Source organism: Seriola dumerili, unplaced genomic scaffold (genome assembly GCF_002260705.1).
Source record: "Seriola dumerili isolate Sdu_G_001 unplaced genomic scaffold, Sdu_1.0 BDQW01000073.1, whole genome shotgun sequence".
NCBI classification, from domain to species: Eukaryota; Metazoa; Chordata; class Actinopteri; order Carangiformes; family Carangidae; genus Seriola; species Seriola dumerili.
In genome coordinates this window covers 6,768,542-6,793,983 of record NW_019174328.1, presented here as the reverse complement: position 1 = coordinate 6,793,983, position 25,442 = coordinate 6,768,542, and the positions used below count along the sequence as shown (strand labels likewise).

The 25,442-nt window shown below is 45.1% G+C and overlaps 1 protein-coding gene across 3 annotated transcripts in view; it reads right to left on the bottom strand.

Annotated features, from left to right (window-relative positions):
• Positions 1-6,313: 6,313 nt before the first annotated feature.
• fgfr2 (fibroblast growth factor receptor 2) overlaps positions 6,314-25,442 on the bottom strand; it is a 37,644-nt gene continuing 18,515 nt past the window's right edge. Inside the window, exons 7-18 of one of the 3 annotated variants that reach the window (XM_022743636.1) lie at positions 22,142-22,332; positions 21,664-21,802; positions 18,743-18,936; positions 17,804-17,943; positions 15,624-15,745; positions 14,643-14,753; positions 13,712-13,902; positions 12,816-12,938; positions 11,530-11,600; positions 8,679-8,816; positions 7,958-8,063; positions 6,314-6,478 (exon numbers count right to left, since the gene is read on the bottom strand). In XM_022743636.1, the coding sequence (XP_022599357.1) occupies positions 6,314-6,478; positions 7,958-8,063; positions 8,679-8,816; positions 11,530-11,600; positions 12,816-12,938; positions 13,712-13,902; positions 14,643-14,753; positions 15,624-15,745; positions 17,804-17,943; positions 18,743-18,936; positions 21,664-21,802; positions 22,142-22,332 (1,691 nt within the window). Of the gene's footprint in view, positions 6,479-7,957; positions 8,064-8,678; positions 8,817-11,529; positions 11,601-12,815; positions 12,939-13,711; positions 13,903-14,642; positions 14,754-15,623; positions 15,746-17,803; positions 17,944-18,736; positions 18,937-20,762; positions 20,908-21,663; positions 21,803-22,141; positions 22,333-25,442 lie in introns of all 3 variants that reach the window. The other 2 variants (XM_022743634.1, XM_022743635.1) reach the window with 2 other exon arrangements.

Here is a 25,442-nt window from a genome sequence, read left to right as displayed (position 1 = left end):
ATTTCCGCTGATTTTGCTGTTTGCTCTTCTTAACTCTTTTTAGACACAATTCCAAGGAACATAATAATGTAAATAAACTGCAGAGACATGGGCTGGACTCTCCGCTGTGACTCTGGCTTGGTCAGGTGCTCCTGCAAACACAGCTGTCAGTGCAAGCATGAGAGAAAAACAGATAATAAATAACTGCTATCATGAAATGAAGCCCAGTAGGTGAATAGAAACAGTGTATCGTGGGATTAACCACTATTTTTAATTCAGAAAGAAATACATTCATTTTACAACCAGAAAAATACTGAACATCAATCCACGCAACCATCACATTTCTGAATTAAAGGGTCATCCATCAATTTTAAATGTCAAAATCAATTTACTAGTCACATACAGTAGTTGTCAGCTGGTGATAATAGGTGTTTAATGTCCTCTGTGGCTCTGGGGCTTTACTCAAGTGATGACCTGGGTGTTTCAGTCAGGGTTCGTGACTCCACATTTTTAATGGAAAGCCAGTGTTACATACTGGGGAAGGTTTAAAAGACACTGGTGTATACAAGGTAGAGCAGGCCTAATGATAGACACTACTGAGTTGCATTGTGGGAAATGTAGTAGCCAATGTTTCGGTGGTTTAATCCATGTTGAGGACTAAAAGTCGCATATCTCGACCTTTGCTGCATGTATATCAGTTTCTTCTAAAAACCAACTTTGCCTCAGTCACATGCTCGTTCATAAGCCCAAATAAATCTTTACTACATGAGGCATTTTGTTTGTGCAGAGAATAAGAAATATCTCACCATTGGAAAACCCATGTTTGACACCTTGGCAGGACATCATTAGCATGCGTCAGGGTTTATGGCTTTTGATGTCACCAATGACATCATCACTGCAAGACAAGACACCGGGGAATAGGGCTGACCGATGGGGTGAGTGCGGGGTGGGCGAGTGTTGTGATTGGCATCAATGGGCAGGGAACATTATGACTAAGCTCATTTATAGAACACACCCAGAGCTATGAAGCCTGCCACGTTAGTCCAGTGTAACAAACCTCACCAGTGTGGACTGCAGTGTAATTTTGCAGTGTGAAATTCTGTGTATATAGATCAACAATAGCTCTGTTTCCCAGAATGTGCAATATTTAACCTACTTAAATCTGACTAAACAATATTAAATGGGGCACATTATTCTTGTGTCTTTTGCTTAGTCAACAAACAAAAGCAGTTTAAACTCTACTCAAATATGTCACTTCTTGAGTTTGTCAATTCTAATCCGTTATCTTCCTCTAAACAATTTAGGTTCCGCTCTTCTTTTTCCACTGATTAACCTCCAAGAGCTGTTACCTCAGACCTTCAGACGTTGCAAAGTCAGCATATAAACTAACTGGAAGTGGAATCTGTGCCTTACAACTGCTCAGACACAATTGCGCCATTAGCGAATGTTTAGAAGATCCCATGCGGCAACAAACCACACACATCGTCACTCGCACATGCACAGCAGTCCCACGCACGAACACACACTCAACTTGTTTATCCTTCCATGCAGAACCAGACACGGTGCCTTGCATGCCCTTAATCAAACACAAGTAGATCCCTCCCTCTCATGAGCACTGACCTAGCGATGAACCATTCATTAACTGCTACTCAACGCAAATGGTAGGTTGCGGAGCACAGCCTTGACAGATACACACTCTGACCTCATTGGTCAATGGCAAAGAGTTTTAGTGCAATATCTGCTTCAAATGCAGGAAATAAAATAATGAGATTAGCACGGCGGGGAGCACAGATGTCCTCTACCAGAAATGAGATTTTGGTTCCCTTGTACCAGCCTCATTTGTTAGGCAAAGTTGGAGTTTGGTACGGGATGTTCGGGATTAAGCGGTGGGTATCGCGATCACTCGGCGGCTTTGTTAAACTTTAAGTCACCCTCTAAGTACGCCCACCAGCTTCCCACCCTCTGACCTCCTCCTCCTCTACTGGGGCTGTTGGGGTCTTATCTCCAGTGGATGTGGGCTCCTTTGGCTTCACACTAAACCTCATGTTGACATTCCAGAGGACCGAGCCTTGTGCAAACACACCAGGCCCCACCAGATGGCTAGGCGAGGGAGGACAGGGCCAGGACGAAGGACGCAGAGGAAGACTGGGAGGAACTGGGAGGAAACAGGAAGAAACAGCGGAATCAGAATGAAAATCACTTTTACCACCAAAATGTCAGGCTACCCTAGCGATTTGTCAGCCTGTCACTGTGCCAGATTGCCTCAGGTTTGATCCTCTGGCAAATGAAGTCTCCTGTCAGACTTCACTGGAACAAAAAGCAGACGTCTGTACCTCACATACGATTCTACCCTTCAACATGAATTGTTCTTCTTGTGTCCTCCAGCTACTGCCCCGTCTCCCTAAAGTCATTCAAAGCTAACACTTGAGGGGTCACTGGGTTAATCTTCTGAGCATTAGGAAAACCATGGAGGAAAAAGCCCTCCAAATGAAAAACTCATTTAGGGCTTTGACTGAGCGTGGTGGGTCATGTTTATCTGTGCAGGGCAAAAAAAAAAAAAAAAGTATCACTGCTCCATGAGTTTCTGGGGCATTTGTGTGGGGAAAAATAAAACATCAGAATGAATTCCTACTGCAGTAAATACGAACGAACAGTATTCCTTTTTATTTTGACCTTATAAAAGTCACGCAAAACAGCTATTTTAATATGTGATAATATTTAATATTTGATACATGATATATGGACTGTGCAACATATAAAACAGGTTCATGGATGGAGAAGGGGATGGACAAAATACACCTCTTTAATTGTGCAGTGCAGTATAATAAGTTTATATGGTGATTTAAATGTGTATGATGTAAATCCATGCTATAAATAGCAACACTTAATGTGATTAGATATATGAGAATCTGCTGTGTTTTTCCTGTTGCAAAAACACCAAAAATGAAGGCTTTACTCAGACTTTAAATTAGTTGTCAGTTGCCTTCACATGATCGCTGACTGACTGAGGTCATAGGTAACCCATCTAGTTATTCACCCCTACATCATTATCAATATGTAACCAGAAGTGATAAAGTTTCTCCTCAGAGAGCAAGCTTTGCTCTAAGTTAGGATCCCTTGCGTCACATTACTGACATCAGATAAAGTGTATTTGTCTCACACAAATGCAACGACAGCTCAGGGGGCATTTTGTCAAGATGAAACAATCTAATCCTCTATTTCATCTCCTGCCTGTGTGTGCCATCAGCCCACAGCACAATAGACAGCCGTTCTGATAAAAGTGTGCAATAGCCAGTGTGGATATCCGGCTGCCTTTCTCTCCCGCTCCCTCCTTTAATGAGGGTGTATGGAGCTGTGGTTTATCCTGCCACTTTTTCTTTCCAATCCCCCTCCGATCCTCCAGGGCTCTAGCTGCTTTCTTCCCCCTTATTCTATGGAAAAAGAGGAATGTTTTCTGACTGACTTTTCCCTCCAAGCCCTTTTTAGGTTCCGGAGACATGAGGGGACACGTCTGTTGGAGGAAGACATGGAACTGGTGTGTGTCTATTCAGAACAAGTTGAAGCTTGGTATTAGAGGGGTTCCAGATTTATGTTAAAGAACACTTTTTTTAAGTTGAATATACTCACCTTTGTAAAAACCCGTGTTGTTATTGTCATTTTACTGGTTGAATAACAGCAACATATTCTATAATCATAAATGTATGACTTCCAGATTATTATTTGGTTGCTTTTCATCCACCAAATATTACATATATTACATTCATGTCCCCCGCAGGATGAACTGTCATAACTATGTTGATTAACTTTTGATGCAGCACCATCAAGTGAAAATTGAAAGGTTTCAAACACTTGCTTCAGAAGCTCTCCCTAATGCCATGACCTCCCGGTGGCTCCACCACTGTCGTACTACTGTATGCACCACCATTACTAAATACAACCAACAATCCACGGCTGCCACTATCAATCACACACGCTAATAGATCAACTTTGATTCACTTACATCAAATCAGATAAATCAACTACTCACTCTGTTGAATTAAATCTGTTCTGATAAGAGAAAAAACAGAGAAATCAATCAGCTAATCAGAGCACCTATTAGTCTGCCAGGAGACGAACAAAGACTCTTTGTCTGATCAAAGATCCAGACACACAGCCACACTATCATGACAGTGATGAGTTCCCCGTTCATTAACAAAATTGCTTTGACCGCTGGCATAAGTTTAGAATCTAACTTGATCACATTTACTGTGTTTGTGCTGAGCTCAGCAGTTTTGCATGAAGACTTTGCCTTTCAGGATAACTGAAGTTGTTTTTATGTAAAATGACACCATTCCTGTTAGAACAAACATGTCTGAAAAACCCACTTACTGAGGCTCCGCAAGATTTGTCCAGTTTCTCTGAATTAACCACAGAAATGGTGGAGAACTCCTCTCACATAGTAAGTAAGGAATCAAAGCATACAAGCAAAAGTACTTTCTCCTGAAAAGCTCTGAGAACTTTGAAATGACAGCTCAACCATCTCCACCCGCATCAGATACTGAGAAAAAATTAGGAATGTGCAGTTTAATGTTAGCACATTCTTCCGACTTATAAAAATAAAAAATTCTCTGCCCCTCACTGCAAAAATGCATAACTTCATACTTAGTGCAACTTAAACATCCAACAGAGTCAAAGACTGGGACAAGGATCCATTTTTCCATCATTTATTTCGCAAATGGGCAATAAACACTTGCAAAAAAAAAAAAAAAAAAAAAAAAACATCTTAAAGTTGGTCCAGTAGAAAAAAACAAAAAAAAAAAACACTTGAATGATTTAATACTTTGTTTTTCAGCTTTCAATTCTGTCAAGTAAATTTGGAGTCTATATTTAAGTCTAAATGAGGGAGCGGATTGCTAATAGGTTTTTTTCCAAAATCTTCTGTCTTTCAATTATACATAAATATCCAGAAATCCATCTCGTTTCCTAAAGCAAATCTAAGAAAGAGTAAAATGACTGGATAGAAATGGCATCAACATCTACATAAGAAAGGGATTAGCTGACTATAAAATGTACACTTTTTTAAAAAATTTAACTTAAAATTCACATTCATATATAAAACTTACAAAACCTGGATCTTTCAAACCTACTAAAAATAGCTTTTTTCTGTTACTGTTGAAAGATCATTTTAAATTACCATAAATTTAATGAATTATTTATGTATTATCAGCATCATTAATGTCATCATTTCTGCCATATTGTTTTTGTTCTTTTTTCCAGACTTTTTTGATTTATTTCAAAAACACATAAGTCAATAAATTAACATGCTACCTCAGTCCCTGAAAGCCAATACTCAACTGTGTTACTGAGTGAGAGTAAGACAGGTGTTTGTGTTTATTAAAGTGTAAAACCATGTCTGCACGTGTGCGTGTGTGTGTGTGTGCGTGTGTGTGTGTGTGTGTGTGTGTGAAGAGAAATATAGTACACATAACCTGTTAGCATACCTGCCTCAAACTCAAAAGTAGGGTAGGGAGGGATGGGGTTATTTCGGAGTCCATACAAAAAATAATTCATTGTAAATATATAATATATATTTATACATATTTGAATATATTTACAAATATACCCAGCACTATACATTATACTGTGTATTTTTTTTCTCCAGAATAATTGGGAAGGTTTATCAAGAGAACCGAAAAAGAAATGCATCAATATTACAAAATAAACAGGAGAGCAGTCTCTATATGTGCTCTCCCCCTATTCCTCTGTTTTGTTAGTCAGAGCTTTGTCTCTCAGTCCTTTTCCTATTCGTCATCCTCTTCTAGTCCCTTGTTTTAAGTTCACGTCGATCCATACATTCCTCCAGGAGCAAATAACAGTCTTGGAATGCCAGCCACTGGAATGGGATCACCAAACATATAATGCCGTTGATTGCAAGAAGACTCTCTGGGTACAAACATGAGAACCAAACTGAAAAGTCTGTGTGTTTATATGAAGGGAGCGGAGGAGGAGGGTCCCCAGTGAACGTCAATTAATTCAGTCAGTAAAAAACAGCTTCTGCAGGGTCCCTGGCCTCTCCTTTAAGACCTCATGTGGGCATGCAGTGTGTGTGTGTGTGTGTGTGTGTGTGTGTGTGCGTACGTGTGTGTGCATGGCAGTAAGAGTGTGTGACAGCAGCGCTGCCACCAGCCCAGTCCCATCTGGGTCCATTAGTCCACTGGGAGCCAGAGGGGGTGATGGGGGGGCAGGAGGTTTGGTGGATGTCAGAGAGGGTGTCTGTGCTACGTGTGTTTCGGGATGTCGAGGGGTAAGACTGGGGCAGGTCGAGCCGGGGTAGAGGGGGTGGGTGGGTAGGGGCTCATGTCTTGACGTTTCCATTGATGTGCTGGTACTTGGGGAGGCAGGGCTCGTCCGGTAAGGGGTCGTGGGAAAACACAGAGTCGTCACCGGAGGAGCAGGAGCTGCGGGTGTCGGGGAAGCTGGGGGAATACTGCTCTGTTGGGGCGCACAGGTCCAGATACTCCTGCAGACACAGACGGAGGAAAGAGAGGGTTGAGTGAGATCATTTACACTCAGACACAAGCTCATATGTTACAGAAAGGAAGATGCTTCGAAGGAGTGAGAGATGAAAGACCTAGAGCAAACAAGAGAACATAAATATAGTGCTGAAACCCAGTCAACAAGAACAGGGACTTTCCAGAGGAGGGTAAGAGAGGGGAAGAAGAAGAGTATCACCTTCATTATGATATTTATCTAAATCACAAAAAAAAAAATCACCCTGTAAAGATTTATGAAACAGAGCAGAAAAAATAATCTTAAACTGGATACTGTACGAAAATATTTGCAGGAATAATAAGTCATAAATTGAATGTTGGACTGCTGGCTGATCCAGTGGAGCTTGGAGATAGCAGGGCTGACCTAGTTGCGGGTTTGGTCCACTACAAAACAGATTCATGTGGTTGTGAAGTTGGGGAAAACAGGATACGTTTGGACTAGAGAACTGGGGTAAAGTTGCTGTATCTCCGTCTTTACAGCATCCCCTCACATCACCCTCCAGTTCAGTCCAAACAAATGTGACATCTGACACTGAAACGCCCTACATAAATGCTAAGAGAGGGCTGGGAGAAAGAAAAAAAAAGGCCATTGGCAGAACACAACACTGAACTCCAAAAAAAAAATGAACATGAAGAAAGATGAAAACCCCAAGAAATCCTGTTATTAATTTTTGACTCGGTCCAGTGTTGTGAAGTTGTTTTGGTCTTTTTAAGTCAGCAGAGGCCTTTTCTCCCTCCTCCTTGTCTTTCATGGCTGTTATTGGGACTAGTTGAGAGGAGGAAGAGTTCTTGGGGTTTTCTAGAAAATGAGCGCTGGCTTCCATTTTCCCAGCTCAAAACGAGAAGGCTCACATTACTAAAGACCTCCACATCTGCCAGCGGTTTGGGGCAGAGGGAAAGGAGGGGGGGGGGGAGGCAAGAAAAAGGCGCTTTATTACATTTCAAAAGTTCAAACTCAAAGTTGGGCTTTTTTGGCATAAATTCATGAAGTTCCAGCTCCGGAGCAGACGAGTCTTGACAGCTTTCCATCGACGGCCTCTTTTCAGGTCGGCATGCGGATATCACACAAGACAGGAAGGGGAATGGAAAGAAACGCAGGCCATTGTAGGGAGCGAGCCATGGATGTGATGATTGGGCAACTTCACTGGGCCGTAGCGGCCATGATGGACCTGGATCAAATCATCCGGCCATTTTTTTCGGTCACCATTTAGGCTAATGCTCCTAAAGCTTTCAGCAACATGCTGCTGAACCCTGCGCTCACTGGCAAGAGTGTGATTTAGTTTGGATTGAGAAACATGTTATTGTGTGTAGGAATGTATCATATTATTTGATTTTATTGTTATGAAATACTGGAATTTGCCAGGAAATTATAGGGTTTGTGTAGCATAGTTTCTGACCACCCGGAATCCAGGAAATTCATGGAAGGGGAATGACAGAGCTGCACTCACCTCGTTGGTGCTGAGGGTGAGGATGCGATCCAGATCCTCTACTAGCTGCTTGAAGGTGGGTCTCTGGGATGAGATGGCATGCCAGCAGTCTTTCATCATCATGTACCTGAGAGAAAGAAAATCAGAATCAGTTCACGCAAAGGAGAAGAGTGGCTGAAGGGAGCGAGAACAGAGTAATTCAGTTTTGTAGCCATTATTCAGTTTGTTCAAATTCATGCTGTGACACTTCTCATCTACCTCGTCTAATATCTTGCATTTCAGCTGAAATGATTTATGCCCCTGGACTCAGGTGTCCACATCTCAAAGAATAAATCAAAACAGCAGGCGCTCGCTGACGCCGTCTCAATTTCTTACATTTTGATGGGATGCTGCTGATCACAAACTTGCCTCCCAGTGCTTTGGGATTTTTTTTTTTATACACTATAATGTGTGTGTGTCATGCACTGCTCTCTACTTTGTTCTCCATCAACCCTCTCAGTGTGGCACCACGGCAGAACTGTGCCATTGTCCGCTGACTGCAGAGGACTTATTGTGAAAGAGGACACTGATAGCAGCCAGTCACAGCTGTGCAGAGGGTCTGACAGAGTGGACACAGAGCCCCGGAGTCATGGATCTGATGGAGACTGGGATGGCGCTGAGTCTTGTTGTAAGAGTAAGTGTGTGTTTGGGTAACAGCGTGGTTAGGGAAGATGCCAGTTTGGCAGAAAAGAGCAGAACTTACAGCTCGTTGGTGCAGTTGCCAGGCTTGTCCATGCGATGGCCTTCTTTGAGCAACTTGAAGAGCTCTTCGACAGGAATGCCAGGGTAGGGTGAGCCCCCTAGGGTGAAGATCTCCCACATCAGCACCCCAAATGACCAGCTGGAAAAACAGACACATATGGATTAATAATTACTCGCAAGAATGAGACTGAAACGGCAGGATTTGTCTGTAAATAGTGTTAAAGAGCTCCCAAGGTAATTTAAATAACATTAGGCCCAATGAGCGTCACTTTCTTTTAACCTACAGATAATTTACATAGTCACTTAGTCAAAGTTTGGATACAACTTCAACAGTGTGACAGCAGTGGTGTCAATGCCCTCTTTCTGCCGTCCGGTGGCTTGCGGCGCAAACCCGCTCCCAGTGCCACTCTGGCCCTGATCTCAATGATGGCTTTTGTGCCCGGCTGGCCGGTCACACAGGCTGGCATTGTCCAGTCACACCACACCAAAACAAACAGTAGACCACCCACAGCAAACAAAAGAGGAGGGAGAGGATAAGCGACAGCTAGGGAATATTAAGTATTAACTGCTTCCTCATCGCAGCGTCCGGTAGTTAAGTATCAGAGAGTCCATGCTGCTGATTTCCATCACTGTCGTGCTGCATGTTTATATCACAGATCCAGAGTGTTTCAAATGAATCATTCTTGCGCTGACGGCATGCTTGATTCAAGTCCACACAAAGGCTGTATGATAGCACACAGACATAAACGTGCACATGCGCATGACGGCAGCTACAGGCCATGTTAGTGTTGCAGCCAGGCAAGTGAGCGTGGACAAGCAGGTTGGGCTTTTATCAGTTCCTCCATCTGTTTACACAACCAACCCCAGGTTTGGTCTCTCCTCTATCACAGCGTGGTATCTCTCCACTTGTTGACACACTCATCTCTCCTTTCTGTGCTACTTTGTAACCGTCTCTCTCTCTCTCTCTCTCTCTCTCTCTCTCTCTGCTCGTCTGCCTGGTAGATTGTGCAGGTTCGTGTCCACCTGCAACCAACTGTGACTCACCAAATAAACAAGCACACCAACACGCTCCGGGTCACTTCAGAAGACCAGACATTCAGCCTTACTATGTATTCATGTAGGTCGATGTCCTGGAGTCGTTCATACCTCATTACATTCATATCTCAAGCAGTTAGGGTGCATGTTCTCTCTTGCTGAAGTTATGATATTGACTGAGAGCAATATGAATCAGAGAACCACTCAATACATGGACGTACATCAGTGGATCTGATCAAAACATGAAGATTCAAGACTATGAAACGTGGTAAAGGAGCTACAGCGGAGGGAATACATTTGTTTTTCTTGTTGATGTTGGGGTGGGGTGGGGTGGGGGTGCAAGACCCCCCACGCTGCCTCCACCAAGCCTGGCCACTGACATCGTCTCTCTGGGCTTGGGCTACAACTCTTTACCCTTACCTACACCAGCCAGGGCTAAGTCCCCCGGGCCCATTTGTCAAAACAACAAGGAGCGAGATTCATTGGAATTCATGTATTCATTTAATCTGATGTCATGTATGGATCGCCGACGCTTCTGGTGATGTTTGAGCGTGAGCCCACCACCCTCCACCTCCACAACACCTCTCCTCATCTTCCTTCTCCCGTCATATGCTTTGTGAAAAAGCCAATTACTAAAAGTGAGTGATGAAACATAATTAGCGGTGAGCTGATAGAAAGGACTACAGCGGCCACTTCATGCCTGCCAACCCCCCCACCGTTCAGCCCCATGCACTCCCCCAGTATATTGATCGGTGCTGCGCTATGGAACATGAAGGGCATGATGTGTATGGACACATAGTATGTACGTGCACAAACACACATACACAAACGTGGGCAGTAGAGAGACTCTGTATCCCAGTGCTTAACTGGATGAGTGCTATGTTTAGTGTGCTACTGGTGTACGACTCACAGACACACACACGCAAAATCTCCTTTCCCAGGGGTCAGCATGAGAGGCATTTATCTAATTGCCACATACACTTTCTGCCGCCAGTGTCTGAAGCAGAAACTTCAAACAACGCTGTCAGAACGCATAAGACTCAAACACCAAAAAAGAGAGGGACGCTCTCTCCCTTTGTTCTGTTTTTAGAATGAATACTCTTGAACTTAAAAAAAGACAAGAGACAGAGACGGGTCAGCAATTCGCATACCAGATGAATGAAAATAAGAACGATGGGGGTGAAAGGAGGGAGGGGGAAGATTATTTTGATCATGGAACGGCTCCAAAACGATGAGCCACATGTTCAAAGTGTTGCTGAATGAGGAGAGGAGAGTGAAGACGGGATGGCAGTGGGTTAAAGGGGGTGGGTGTAGGGAGGATGAGGCCCGGACCGCAGGGCTGCAGCATTGTTGCGTTCAGACATGTGTGGAGGCCCAAAAGGAGGGGAGACTTCCGAGTCGAGCCGGAGGAGCGAGGGATGAGGCGGTGGGGGAGGAGGCGCTGGTGGGCTCCGGGCTCCTTCCAGGGCTCTTTGAAGCCGGTCAGATTAGTAACACGGCATTGACTACAAGTCTAGCGTGAAATCCTCACTTTTGCCACAGACTGGCCAGTGCTGGCCCCCTATAGCCAGTCATCCCCCCACCTAACGCTTACCAGCACTGCACCAAAACACCTCACCCCACCCCTGAAAAACAAGCCTCTGAATCTGACTGCAGGCTACAGGAAACCAGCTGGGCTCCACATTAGATCTCCGAAATCGCAGCGACAGAAAGTCTTTTTACACAAGAAAGTTGAGAAAGTTTACTTGCATCACAGGTGATTATTGTATGATGCATTTTCAGTTGTGGGGCACAGAATCGGTTTGTTATATACTTACACATCACTCTGGTGTGTGTAGACCCGGTCAAACAGCGCCTCTGGAGCCATCCATTTTACCGGGAGACGACCCTGAGGAGACACACACACACACACACACACACACAGGCGAGAGGTCAAACAACATCTACACACAAAACACCCCTGAACACCTTCATTTCTGGCCTGATCAGCATGTTTGAATTAATTCACTGATGGGAGATCTCATTACTGCCGGAGAGCCTGGGGAATACGACTCTAGGCACCAGGAGCGACTGTCTGGGCGGAGGATTTCCCAGAGGAACATTTACATTGTTAAAGCAATAGAGCTGATAAACAGGGTCACAGATAAAGGAGAGAGTTTATCTCTATGTGCTATTAAAACACTGGCTGAGAAGCTAAGCACAAGACGGGGCGACCTTGATCGATGTCTGTGCGGTAGCCTAACGGCAAGAATAATCTCATCGGACACTCGGAATTATTAAATGGAGAGGCAACATCTAAATAAGTCCTTATAAAATAGAAATTTTCAGCTGCTGTAGTTAATAAAAGGCAGCAAGCTAAACACATAATACATTAAAAAAATTTAACTTTCCATTTATTGCATAAAGACTTTAATTGTGCACCGGCATTACTTTTTCACCGGGTAACACAACAATAACAAGAGCACGGTACGCTGTTCTGCTCCTATCAGACTGGAGGAAAAATAAACAGAAATTTAAAAAAAAAAAAATGTGGCACTACAATGATAGCTCTGTCTAGATTGGTTGAACGCGATCATCATTGTAGCTGCTGTCATTGTCCTAATCATCATTACCATCATCATCATCGCGTATTGTTGTTGTTGTTGTTGTCAGCTAGTTCTCAGCATGATTGTGCATGCGATGAAAAGGCAACCATGCATACCAAATGAGGATGCGCAGGCAATGCTGCTCTGCGGTGGGAAATATAGACACTATGGAGATGTCAATTATGTTTAAGCCGCTCCCCTCTCTCTCTCTCTCTCTCTCTCTCTCGCTCACTCTGTCTCTCTTTCTGGCTAATTGTGTAAGTGTCTGTGGAACCAAAGGGACAAGAGACTGAGGGATAAACAAGGCAGAGTCTCCAGAAGCACTAACATTCACAGGCTGCCTGGGAACCCGCGGCTTCTGCCAAGACACCAGCCGAGGGAAAGAGTGAAACAGAAAGATGAGGGAAGGGAGGGATTTAGAGAAAAGAGAGAGAGACGGGTGGACTAATCTCTCAAAGACATTCCACTCTCTCAAAGCGCACATCGCTCAATGTGCAGCGTGCAGGTTAAGGACTCACATTGGTCGTCTTTTTATAGTAGTCGATGTTATGGACGTCCCTGGCCAGGCCAAAGTCAGCGATCTTCATGACGTTGCTCTCTGTGACCAGGACGTTCCTGGCTGCCAGGTCTCTGTGTATACACTGGGATGGAGAGGGTGAGAAATGAGGGGGGAGGAAGAGAAAGAGGAAACAACAGAGGGGAGGTCAGAGAGTGGAAAAAGTGATGGGGAAGAGAATAAGACAGTTACCTCATTGCATAAATAAATCAACTCTGAAACAGGTGTATACTTCGTTTGGAATGGTGTTAAAATGTTTGTGGTGCATGTAATCATCCAGAAATCTCCTGCACAGAGGCATCACTTGACTGAATAACATGACGCCACAATGACTGCACCAACATGAACATGTCTGGATAAGTAAAGATTCCTCACATACTTTACCACATACTATATGGTCAGACTCTGTGCATCAGAGCGCATGTGCATGTATGTACATGCGTGTGTGCGTGTGTGTGTGTGTGTGTGTGTTCGTGTGTGTGTGTGTGTGCGTGTGAGACAGTATGCTCTGTCACATTCCAACAGTGAGAGGGAGCGTGATGCTGCGTTTGGCCAACATGGCCGTACCCCCATTGTGAAAACTTCACAATTCCTCTACACAGAGGGGCTTTTGTTGTGGAATGAGAGACAATGTGGGGATTGGGCAGGGGGTCAGAGTAGTGTTTTTAGGAGACAACATTCCCACAGTGACGCACAAGCAAGTTCCCTACGTAAAAAAAAAAAAAAAAAAAAAAAACCTTCCTGGATACGGCACATCAAACACTCTGTACTGGCACAGAGATCTGTCTGGGCAGCCAGCAGAGGGGAATTGATGTGAGGACAGGACATTGTGCGTGGTTGCATGCGTCCTCCTCTTACCTTCTGTGATGCTAGGTACTCCATGCCCCGTGCCACCTGGTAAGTGCAGGAGACCAGATCTTTGAAAGTGAGCTGCTCGTCCGAGACGCGGGCGATGTCGTAGGAGTACTCCATGCCGGGCGGCCGACGGGCTCGGAGGTACTCCCTCAGGTTGCCTTTGGAGGCGTACTCCACTATCACATAGAGCGGGCCTGCAGCAGAGAAAAGACTCACGTTACCTTTTGAACATGGTCATAAATGATTCCCTTTGAGAGGAAAAGGCACTGAACAAAATTCAAGGTGAATTTTTAATGGAATACATAAAGAACAGGCAGCTCTCATTTGAATGTTAAGACTTTAAATCTGCCACTTGCTTCAAGAGGAAAAAAGACACGAAGATGTCTGTGTGGAAAACAACTTCCAAATGACCGGACTCTCCCTGAGCTGCATCCGAGAATTTATGTACATTTCCAAAACTCATAAAAGTCCACGACAATTTTCATCAGGGATTGAACAGGTGTGCTTATGTGTGAAAAGAGGCATAAATGTATTTATTTTCATTCTTCATACAATATTGACTTCATGAATAGAAACTTCCTGGGTGCTCAGCTTTATCCATCTTCACATCCAATTAAAATCCAACCTCTACATATGACATACAAATGGTTTTTAGCTCCATCCAAAAAAGGCGGAACACCTTGGCCTCCACCGTCTGTCTGATGTTGTCTGATGACATATTTTATGAATTTTTTTTTGAAGCATGAAGCAACATTTGGTACAATATTTTACAGAGTTAACAAGGCAATTCATGCAGCATCATAAAAAGACAATACAGCATTAAATACATCTACGAACAATGAAATCTCCCAAGTGTATTATTGCAAAAACATCTGTGTATTCCGATTCCCTTCTTAAGGTGGTGCTGTTTGATGTTATGTCCCATGCTACTCACCGTCTTGTGTACAGGCCCCCAAAAGATTAATGATGTTCTTATGTTTGCCGATCATCTTCATCATCTCCATCTCTGACACCAGGTCAGACAGGTCTTTCTCGGTGGCGTCATCTAAGAACAGAAGAGGTTGGATTGAAAGTTGTCAGGAAAATCTCAGCAAAACAAACACACCACCAGTCCCGTCTTCTCTTTAACCCTTTGACTCAGGGGCTGCCCTCCCGCACAACACCTTGTTTTGTAGGCGCTTCTGATTAAGTGCGGCTGACAGACAATGTGGGCTAAAGTTACAGCAGCTAGGGAAGCTCCTCGCGCAGACTACAGAGGCATCCTTTCAGTGCCAGGGAGACGGAGGAGGAGGAATTAAAGATGCTCAATCTGGATTCATTATCTGCTGCACAGGCTCCTTTTACAGGGCACTGATTGAGCCAGTAGAGGTTTCCACGCAGTCGGAGTGGCATTGCCTGCATTCCTCTTCACCGTTACCTTACTTGGAGTCCTTCTAAAGAGCAGATTTCCATTGTCAAGGTAGGTCCAATAACCTGCTGCTGTACCTGATCTAAACCCCCCACCCCCCACCCCCCTCCCAATCCTAAACCAACCCGGTGCCCCCTCCTGCAGCTTTCATTAATCACTCCAGTGCTGCTTGTGTGACTTGCCTCTTTGTTTGGGTGCTGACTGAGCTCCAGCCAGCTGCTGCTCTGGGGTCAGGTATGTGACCGCCCCTAACCCTTACCTACCCAACTCGCCTCCCCTTAGCCGTCACTCAGCAGCCACCAATAACGAATAATAACGGCAGCCCCGGGCTCCGCCTTGCCCTTTGCTGAACCCTGACTGGAGCATAAATCACCTATAAAATGTACTCAGGTTGCCCACAAGACATAATGAAGCAGTGTACACCCCAGTGGTCTGATTTTAAACACAAGTCAGACGTTTACCATTACAACCTCACTGCGTTTGTGTACCGGCAGCAGACCCTCTTACCTTTCAGCATCTTGACGGCGACAGTTACAGCTTCCTTGGGTTTGTCCTTATCGATGCCCAGGGCCTCTGCCATTACAACTTGGCCGAAGCAGCCTTCACCTAGGGGCTTGCCCAGGGTCAACCTGCAAGAGGGAAACAAGAAGAAACAGACAGGAAGCTGATTAGCTGCTGAAACACTGAACCAAAACTAAAACTCATCGACCTGATCTGACTGCGGCGTCAATTCCGTCCCTGTGCAGAAATAAACAGGTTAGATAGAGTGTGAGACTGACAGAGGGAATGAAACCAGGCACCGCGCCAGTTTCTCAACCTCACCCTGTCTCTTTTTTTTTTTTTTTTTTTTTATACTAGATCGCTCTCTGTTTCAATCAGATTGTGTCTGTGTGAGTGCTTTATTGGCGCGGTGACTGCAGCCCGTGCCAGGGCAGTAGGTAGGAAGGCAGACATGGCAACGATAATCACCTGATAAAGCCAGGGAGAGGCACTCATTTCTAAACGGTTTACCCTGCCTTGGCATGTTCCAATATACACCCTTTACAAGTAATTACACAGGGCTTAGCATAGCGCCGACACATTAGCCTGTGATGGATCGTATGCTGGCTTTGTGTTGCCATACAGGTGGGTCCGACCACAATACCAAATGGAAATTTAAGCACTATTTTATTGTAAGCCGTGTCACAATAGCTGCTGTGTTAAACTTTACGTCCAAACATTACACATGTTGATATAGTGAAGAAATTATACTTATACACATGCTCTTTCACAGCTCCACCAGAGCCAGAGCACCTATCTGACCCCTCAACTAGTGTACCTTGTTGCTTTTTCATTAGATTGACAGGTGCTGGCCCCACCCCCTAAGACCCAGTTTCCTGGCTATGTAAAGAATCACACTGCGCACTGTAACACAATCCCCTATCTGTCCGCACACACTCGCCACGCTCAATGGCAACCATTCTGTCCATCCAGCCACACATAATCAATGTTATTTTTCCTCGGCGCAAACTGCAAACGTTAGCATTCCTCAGCGTTCTGCAATCCCGACATGATCCCTCAGGCGCTGGGATGACAGGCGGGGAATAAAGACCCAAACAGAGAGACACACAGAGACGTATTCAGCCTAGACAAAACATCTCCTTTCATCAATTAAAATCAAAACGTTTTCACCACAGTGTCATTCGGCATGCACAGTCCAGCATTACATCATAACAGTTTGTTTTTTTTTCGCTGATGAGTGATGGTTAAATTTATGATCCGCGCTCTTTTTTACAACCATTTTAACAAAAGACAGGCCTTTGTGTTTATGCTTTGGGATTTTCCCTTTTCTTTCAAAACCAAAGGCCTCAAGTGGGTATTAAACTACTCTAACCTTTGCTGTCCTATTAAATCCACCCTGAAGCTTATCACTGGCCGCTGCAACTGTGACTAACTGAAACCTCAGCAGTGCTAATTCCTCTGGTATGAAACTGAGCAAACACTCCTAGCCCAAACATGTAGATGAAAGCTGCGAGTGCTAACCACTAATTAGCACAGCTTCATTCCATAGCATCAGAAGCATGTGTGTGTGTGTGTGTGTGTGTGACTGTGTGTGAGTGAGAGTGTGATGTAGCAGCAGTTGTAATGATGAGGCAGGGGGCAGGGTGCCAAGTTCAGGTCATTTTACAGCAGCAGGAGATGAATCAGTAGCCTTTATCTCAGCCACCACAACCATTATTCACCAGTTAGGCATTATTGCCTGCTGCCTATCAGTGTTAATGGCACTCTCCAACAACAATAATAGTTATCTTATCATTTAGCTGCTAACATACAATCAAACAGATTGTATCATTGTTTTGTAATATTGGTGTTATCAAGTCCTGAACGGGACCCTTTAAGCCATAGATTCTTGTAGTGGCATTGAGAACAAGGGCCAAGAGGGTAGAGCTGATAGCTGTCAAACAGGTACTATATGTATGAGTGGGTTACTATGAATATCCTTTTTATATGAAAGTGGAACTGTGACGCTGATCAGCCTTTTAAAGGCTTTTTTATGCTTTATCCCGGAGCTGAATCAGATTTACATGCATGTTCATTTTGTGAAATGGTAAGAGTTGCAATAAGACAATACTGGCAGACAGGATGGACGATGGTCACAGGACAAAAGCGGCAAGTGATCATGTCCATAACAAACACACAGCCCTCACCTGTCTCGGGCAAACTCCCAGCGTGGATCCTCGGGAAGATCATACTCAGGGATTGGCTCGTCGTGCGCGGAGCTCCGCCGTGTTGTGATGCGTACCAGCGGCGTACTGGAGTTCATGGAAGAGCTTGAATCTGCCGACACCTACAGGAAGAAAAGCATTGGCTGATCACCGCAATCTGGGTTCATAGGTCGGCTAAAGCTCCAAGACATCACTAGAGGAGTCTGAGTAAATGTGTGTGTGACCGCGTATGTTTGACCGACTGTGGTGCTTTTATTGGAATCAAACAGCATTGTTGGCAAGTATGGCACATGGATATGTATATATCCATAATTTCAGTGACTGATGCTTTAACATTACTGTAGAGTCTGTCTCAAGGCCAGCGATGACATTTCAGTGATCATTAAGAAGTGAGCAACAACAGTAATGTTGACAAAATGCGTGTTAATCACTCGGCCTCGCCTCTGTCCCCGGGGCTCACCTCACCTCTCTCCACCCTAACCTTACCTTGACACAGGAATCAGTCTCTCCGCAGAATGTAATCCAACACTTTTTGTACCTTTTGGAGCGTTGAGGGAAAAGCATGGCTCACACACAGAAAAAAAAAAAAAAAGAAACTGGCTACAGTTTCAGGCAGCAGTGCTAACCTGCTCAGAAGTGCATACCTTCTAAATGAGGCTTGTTTAAAATACCACAACAGTATCTGCCATGGTGTGTGTATTTTTTGTATATAAAGTCCAAGTCTTAAGTATTTGCAAAAATGTATCAACAATGCAACTTTTATTATTCTTTTCAGCATGATCCTCTTATATTCATTTATGTAAATTATCCATAGTTTACTGTCTGTCATTGTATTTCTGCATCATGTCTGCAATGCAGTGTGTGTTTTTCTCCTCTAGGGGTGTTAGATGCCTTTAGAACTCTTTATCTACTTTCTGTTACCTGGCGGCGCAGAGGGATCTGCTTGCTCAGTTTGTGGACAGCTGGTTGGCCCCCAAAGTCCGGTTTCTTCGCAGTGTTCCTCATGCGGCACACCACCACGATGCCCACCATGCAGGCGATGAGGAAGACGCCCGCGCAGTAAATTGCAATCTCCACGTAGTCTGGGGAGAAGGGCCCTGGAGACTTCTCGAGGGCTGAGGAAAATAAAAGGGGGAGAAGTGAGACGGAGGCCAGGCGAGGAGAGTTAGAGGAAGACTCGCACTGATCACTCTCACACACATGTATGATTGACACAAAGGCACATTCTTCATTTGAACAGACACACATGGTTATCAGACAGGCACACGCAGAGACAGATGCTCAGGAGATGACTCATGCGTAAATGTAATCACGATCGGCAGGCAAACTAAACAGAAATGATTTTGTAGCATCCTCCTCTCTATCGTCTTTCCAGGGTACCAGCACGCCCACTTTTTTTTTTTTGTTGTTGTTTTTTATCTAACAGGCCTGTACAGGGCTTAATAGTCTCAACAGATTTTAAATCTTCACTCAGCCAGTACAACCAGGCCTGCATATGTCTGCATTCTGTGCTAATGTTGGAGACACGCGAGCACAAACACAAACACACACCCACGGCCGACAGAACAATATGCGCTTCACTTCAGATCGCAAACAAGGGAGAGTGGAGTCCTCCGTGGTTGTATATGGCCTGAACTTCCTGTTGAGGAAATGAGTAGAGTTTGTGTGCGTGTGTGCGTGTGTGTGTGCGCGTGTGTGTGTGCGCGTGCGTGCTATATAACTGGACTGTTCCATAATGCATAGCCCTCCAGACCACAAACTAGGCTCTTGTGCAGCACAGCCAGCGGAGCGGCCCGTCAGCCAACTGGAGGTGAAGCTACATGTGGGAACCTTTCTCCCGTCTGCCTCTTCGCATCTGCTGGTCCAAAAACCACAGCGAGCACACAGAAGCCACAGCCTCGATGGCGCCATCGGTGCACATAGAGCACATCGAGGGCAATAAATATTACATATTACTCCCAGAGGAAATGGCTGGCCTGTGATCATTATGCTGTATTGTTTACAGACAAAACTAAACTATTGTCTCATTACAACGTTACGGGAGGGTTCCTACCAGTTTTCTATCGAGGGCTCCAGACAGTCATCTACTCTCTAATCGATCTCATTTAATGCCCACCCTACTTTTGGCTCAAATTTGTCTGTTCAGCCTGGAGAGAACTTGTGCAGACAGTGACACTGAGTTTTATGTATTTGATCCTTTGGTATGCATGATTACCGCCCAGACACAGCAACTGACAAAAATAAGATAAAACAAGCTGATAAATGAGAACACACACAAATGGACAAACATTCGCATGCATGAGTCATTCGCTGTGTAGACTCTGAGAGGTTCGGCCCTGATAATTGAGAAAGTCGAGCCAACTCAAAGCAAGTGTTGAGCTTTACCTTTCGATCTTTATTTCAAGACGAAATAAGGATCTTAAAAGTGTGCAATTATCAGAGCCAGGAAAGGGGAGGGGAATAAGTTTGAGGCGTAAGTGAAACACATGTGAAAGAAAAATGGATTTCTTCGACATGCAGAACCAAAGTGTGGCACTGAGAGAGTTTTCCCCAAGGAGCAGGAGGGAGATGTAACAGAAGGCGGGAGACAAACCCTCCCCTGCCTCTGGAGTCTGGAGACACTCGAGCTGCTCTGGGAGCTCCACTTCCGTCTCATTATAAGAAGTCGTCTGCAAACTACCCCGTTATCTGCTCAGAGCTTTTAACAGCTTGCGAATCCAGATACTATTATAGAATATATGCTCCCCGCTCTTACGTTACACTGTCTTGGAAGTGGACCGTGCTGGTTCATCACAGTAATCTGATATTTGAGCAGTGAGGCCGTGGGAGGACTTGCCTTCCGTAGAGGTCATTGAAATGACATAAACTAACCATTTTATACAAGACTTGAGAAAAGAAAAAGGAAATAGGAAAAGAGAGGACAGTATACAAGTGTATATACCTGGAAGCACCGTCAACCAAGCAGTGTGATAGGAGATCCCAATAGAATTACCCGCCAAGCATGTATACTCCCCAGCATCTTCCACTGTTACATTGGGCAAGTAGAGAACTTCTATCTCCTTATCTGTGGTGTTAACGCCTGCGGTCTGGGAGAGAAGAAGAGGAGGAAGAGGAAGAGGAAGAGGAAGAGGAGGAGGTTGAAAAGAAAGAAAGAGAGTGTCGAAGATAAGAGTCACAGAGAAAGATGAGGGAGGACAGAGAGAGAGAGAGAGAGAGAGAGAGAGAAAAAATGAGACCCACAACACCAGGAGAGAAATAAAAGGAGCTGGATGGCGTCCATCGTGGAGGTCCCATCTAGAGGATGAAAGGATGTTGGGAGTTTCCATGGGTGAGGAGGAGGGGGTTTCATAAACAAAGACACAGATTGAGCCCAGTATGCCAGCAAAACATAGGAAAATTGAGCCAGTACACCAAAAAAACAAAACCCAAAAGGTTCCCGTCACCAACAGAACCTAAAGAGAAACCAGTCGAATCCACACATTGGACTGGACACATGCACAGACAAACACAGAGAGCATGGAGAGCACTGCGCTGCAACACCATACACCAACTTGACACAGCTTGCAAGACAGTAAGAGAAGTCTAAGTGAGAGATGCTAGCTGTGACAATGTCAGTGTCGACGTGTGCAGGTCTGAGCAGTGCTTCCAAGGCTGCACCGGTCTCAGCGGAGGGAGCAGCTGAAACACAAACGTGGAACATCAAGGGAAGAGAAGGTCTGTGAGCCCCAGGACCACCAAGAGACCACCAGCAGGACCACCACAGCACAGCAGGTCAGGGCCGAAGGCCAGGAAACCACAACAGGAAGGAGGGAGGGCAGATGGGGTCAGGTCTCAAGGGTTACCTGGGATGACAGTCAGCCAGCCCGACTGGTTGGCCTCGCCTATATAATTGGAGACTTTACAGATATACTCTCCAGCATCCTCCTCCGTCACGTTGGTGAGGGTGAGCATCTCCACGTCTGAGCTGTTAATGCCTGAACGCTGCAATCCACACACACACACATACTTAACACACATACTTAAAATACTTAGAATAAAGACAAATAAGCAGAATTAATCAGACAAACACGCAAACATCATGACAACAGCTACTGTATATGAATCTGCAGGGGAGAAGAGAGAGCAGGAGTCACCACCGAGAGCCAGCGTGGGAAAGACCTATCAGTTCATAAGGGAGGGAAAAAAATGATTACTTCCTCATATGAGCTTTTGAAATTCATCCGAAACACCTGGAACCCAGAACACACCAAGAGAAATAGAGGGAAGGACTTGCTTCTGATCAAGAGGATAAACCGTAAAAGAGGAAGTGCAGGAATGTACCTTTAGCACTCGGACGTAGGGGTGTCCATCGGGGCCGTAGCGACTGCCGTTCTGAGTGATGTGTTTGAGCCACTGGATGTGAGGTTGGGCGTCGCTGTAGACCTTACAGACGAAGCGGGCGTCCTCCCCGACATGAACAGTGGTGTTGGCCGGGAGACCGGCCTGGAGAATAGGCCGGTGAGGGGACCGTTCTGTCAAGAGTCAGGAAAATGTTTGTGTGAAAACTCAAAGTATAATATAAGATTTGAGGAGGCAACCGCACGAGTAATTTATCATCACTCAACGTAAATGTTCTCCGAAAGGGAAGTGTTTTAAAAAACTTTGGATTTCTCATATAGTCATATCTGACATTTTTCTAATGATGGTGCAAACCGTATGAGAGTTTATCTTTGCAAAAGCAGAACTTCACGTCCTGTGAGTGTAAACGTTTCCCAGAAAACCCTGACAGGTGAAAGCAGGACCGCGCTGTCTCTCTCTTATCTCTGAGGCATTTAAAGGCTTCGCACAAAACAAAGAGGTGGAGGCATTTATCTATGAAAGATAAAGAACTGGAGGAAATGGAGGAGGGCTTCCATGAAGTGGGGTGTATACTGTATATTGCATACCAGTGAGGCGGGTTGAGCGAAACTATGTGCCAGTCTTGAAAGTGAAACACCTTCGTAGCACCCCCACATCTCCAGCTATCTGCATTCTTTTACAAGCAAACATTTGGCCTGCGAATCCAAACAGAGCGAGACCTGTTGAACAATGCCCCCTTTCAAAACACTACCCGGCCTTCACAACCACACTGAGGAGCCCACCAACCCCCACACTGACAGCAACCACCCGCTGCCACCGCGCACACACACACACACACACACATACACACGCACACAAAATGACATCACTTAGCCTGGGGCGCTGCAGTGCCTTTCCAAAACAAAGCTTGAAGGTAAGTGCAGTGAATTCGTTTGTGCATGTGTGTGTGTGTGTCTAAGGTCGGTGGGGTGGGTCATGGGGGATGGTCAGAGGATGAGGTTGTGTGATGAAGGGTAGAGGTTGGGTTTGAGAAGAAGGACTAAAAAAGGGAGAAAGAATTAGGAGGGTGAGTGAAGGGAGTGAAGGGAGGAGAAAGGATCAACAGATGGAGAGTGCAGAAACTAGGAGGCAGAGACTTCTTCCATATGTCTGCCTGCCCGTCTTCCTCCTCCATCTTTCTGAAATCTGTCAGATCAGATGATTCCCACCCCTCCTTCCTCTCTCCCCATCTCCCTCCTCCTTCCTGCACATTCCTAGGGCTCGCCTTGTTTATTGTCTCTCTTTCTTTCCCCCCCTTTTTTCTCTACTCCTCCATCGTTCACAGGCCTTCTCACCCTCTTGATCTGTCCCAAACACTGTCGGTGCTCTCTTTGTAAAACCTTCCAAACAGAGAACATTTTGGTAAGGTATATATTTACTAAAACAGACAACTATTGAAGCTGCGTGGAAATTAACTCAATTGAGTCGATCATACAGAGAGAGAGGAACAAAGACCTTTTGGAGCTGCAACTTAAAAAAATCCACTTTCATTTTAACCTTCATTATTATAGTTGATCCAAATGTTAGCTGGACCAGTTAGAGCTGCATAGCTGACAACTCAGACCAAATGACAGAGTGGGTGTGTGGTGCGATTAAATAGGCCACATCATGGTTATGGAGAAACCCCAAAACAATAAAAGTTTGTGGAGCAATTCTTGCTTAAATTAAAAAAAGGAATATCGTGTGTGTGTGTGTGTGTGTGTGTGTGTGTGTGTGTGTGTGTGTGTGTGTGTGTGTGTGTGTGGGCCTGAGCAAGTGCAGAAGTTCTTTTATGGCCCGTCGACCTCACACAAAAAAGCTACACATAAGGAGGGAAAAACATGAAGGACGATGCAAAGACTTTGTCTGCAGCATGAGAGGAGGGAACGGTGACAGAGAAAGTCGACAGGTCTTGACTATGGTTTCCATGTATCGAACTGAATTAAAGAGTTGTCCCTGTGGTGCGTTTTTTTATTTTTTATGTTTTGCTGTGACCAATATGTAGTGACCCGTCTCTAAACTGAATCCATTTATCAATTAAGTCATTAGTGGAGTAATTTGATGGCAGCGGTGGTGGGATAGCGGCAGGAAGAAGCGTGAGGAGACAGACCGGGGGCATTCCATGGTGTCCCATGCGAGACCGGTGAACTCTGGGTAACCTGGCGGCTTGGCACACAAGGCCCTAAGGGTCAGGGAGGGGTACAGGCACAGGAAGGGCGCTGCGTGGTACAGGATGGCATGGGGCTACCAACAAAGTGCCGAATGGCCACTGGGTGCCACAGTTCTGATTGAAAGAGCCGATGTCTGTTTTGACTCCTCATTTGTCCCTCCTTGTCATGTGTGTCTGCTCATGGATGTCCAACTGTGGCTCTTTCTCCAGAGGCCAGTTTGAACCAGAAAAGGCTGGCTCCTCTTGCTTTTAATGGCTGATCCTGCAGGTCACTTGGGCAAAAACGACTGATAAGAACAGCCTTTTCTCTTTCTGTTTCCCCTCCTTTTCTCTGTCTTCCCCTCTCCTCCCTCTGTCCACCCCACTATAATGGAGGAAAATGAAGCAAGAGGTTTCCAGGGTGCAGTGGCTGTGGAGCCAGACGTGGAGGGGGTTTACTGCTCTGCAATAAAACAGAACAAAAAACAGAAATATGCAGTCTGAAGGAGAGCTTTAGCTAACTCCAGGGGGGAGCAGAGCAGGGGGCCTGTGTTGGGGAGCATGTGTGTGTGTGTGTGTGTGTGTGTGTGTGTGTGTGTGTGGACCTTCATGAGTTTGTGTGCATGTGCTTATATGTTCATTGTGCAAAAACCCTCAGGTATTCAATCTCCATCTGATAAAAGGAAAATAATACTCCTTATTACCATGGAGACACTAATGAAAACAGAAGTGTGTAATTACAGTTGGTCTGTTGGGGACAATGGAGACAGTCGGAGAATAATTCTACATACAGACACAGACTTCTTACGCCTGAAGTGACCAGTGGCTCCTAAATGTTTGTTTTCGACTCAAACTGCTGCAGCTGCATGTGTGTCCGGGTTATCTGTGGATTATTGACCAGCCTTTAGAAGAATAACTGTGTCAGATAAACTTTGATGTGTACTGATTGCTTGTGTAGTGGTTCGAGTGAGGCCAAAGGAGAGCAGGTCTGCATTGAATTAAGGGCAAAGTTGCCGCACACTCACTCACACAAACACACACACACACACACACACACACACACACACACACACACACACACGCGTGCGCACACATTGATCTACTATCTTTATCCCA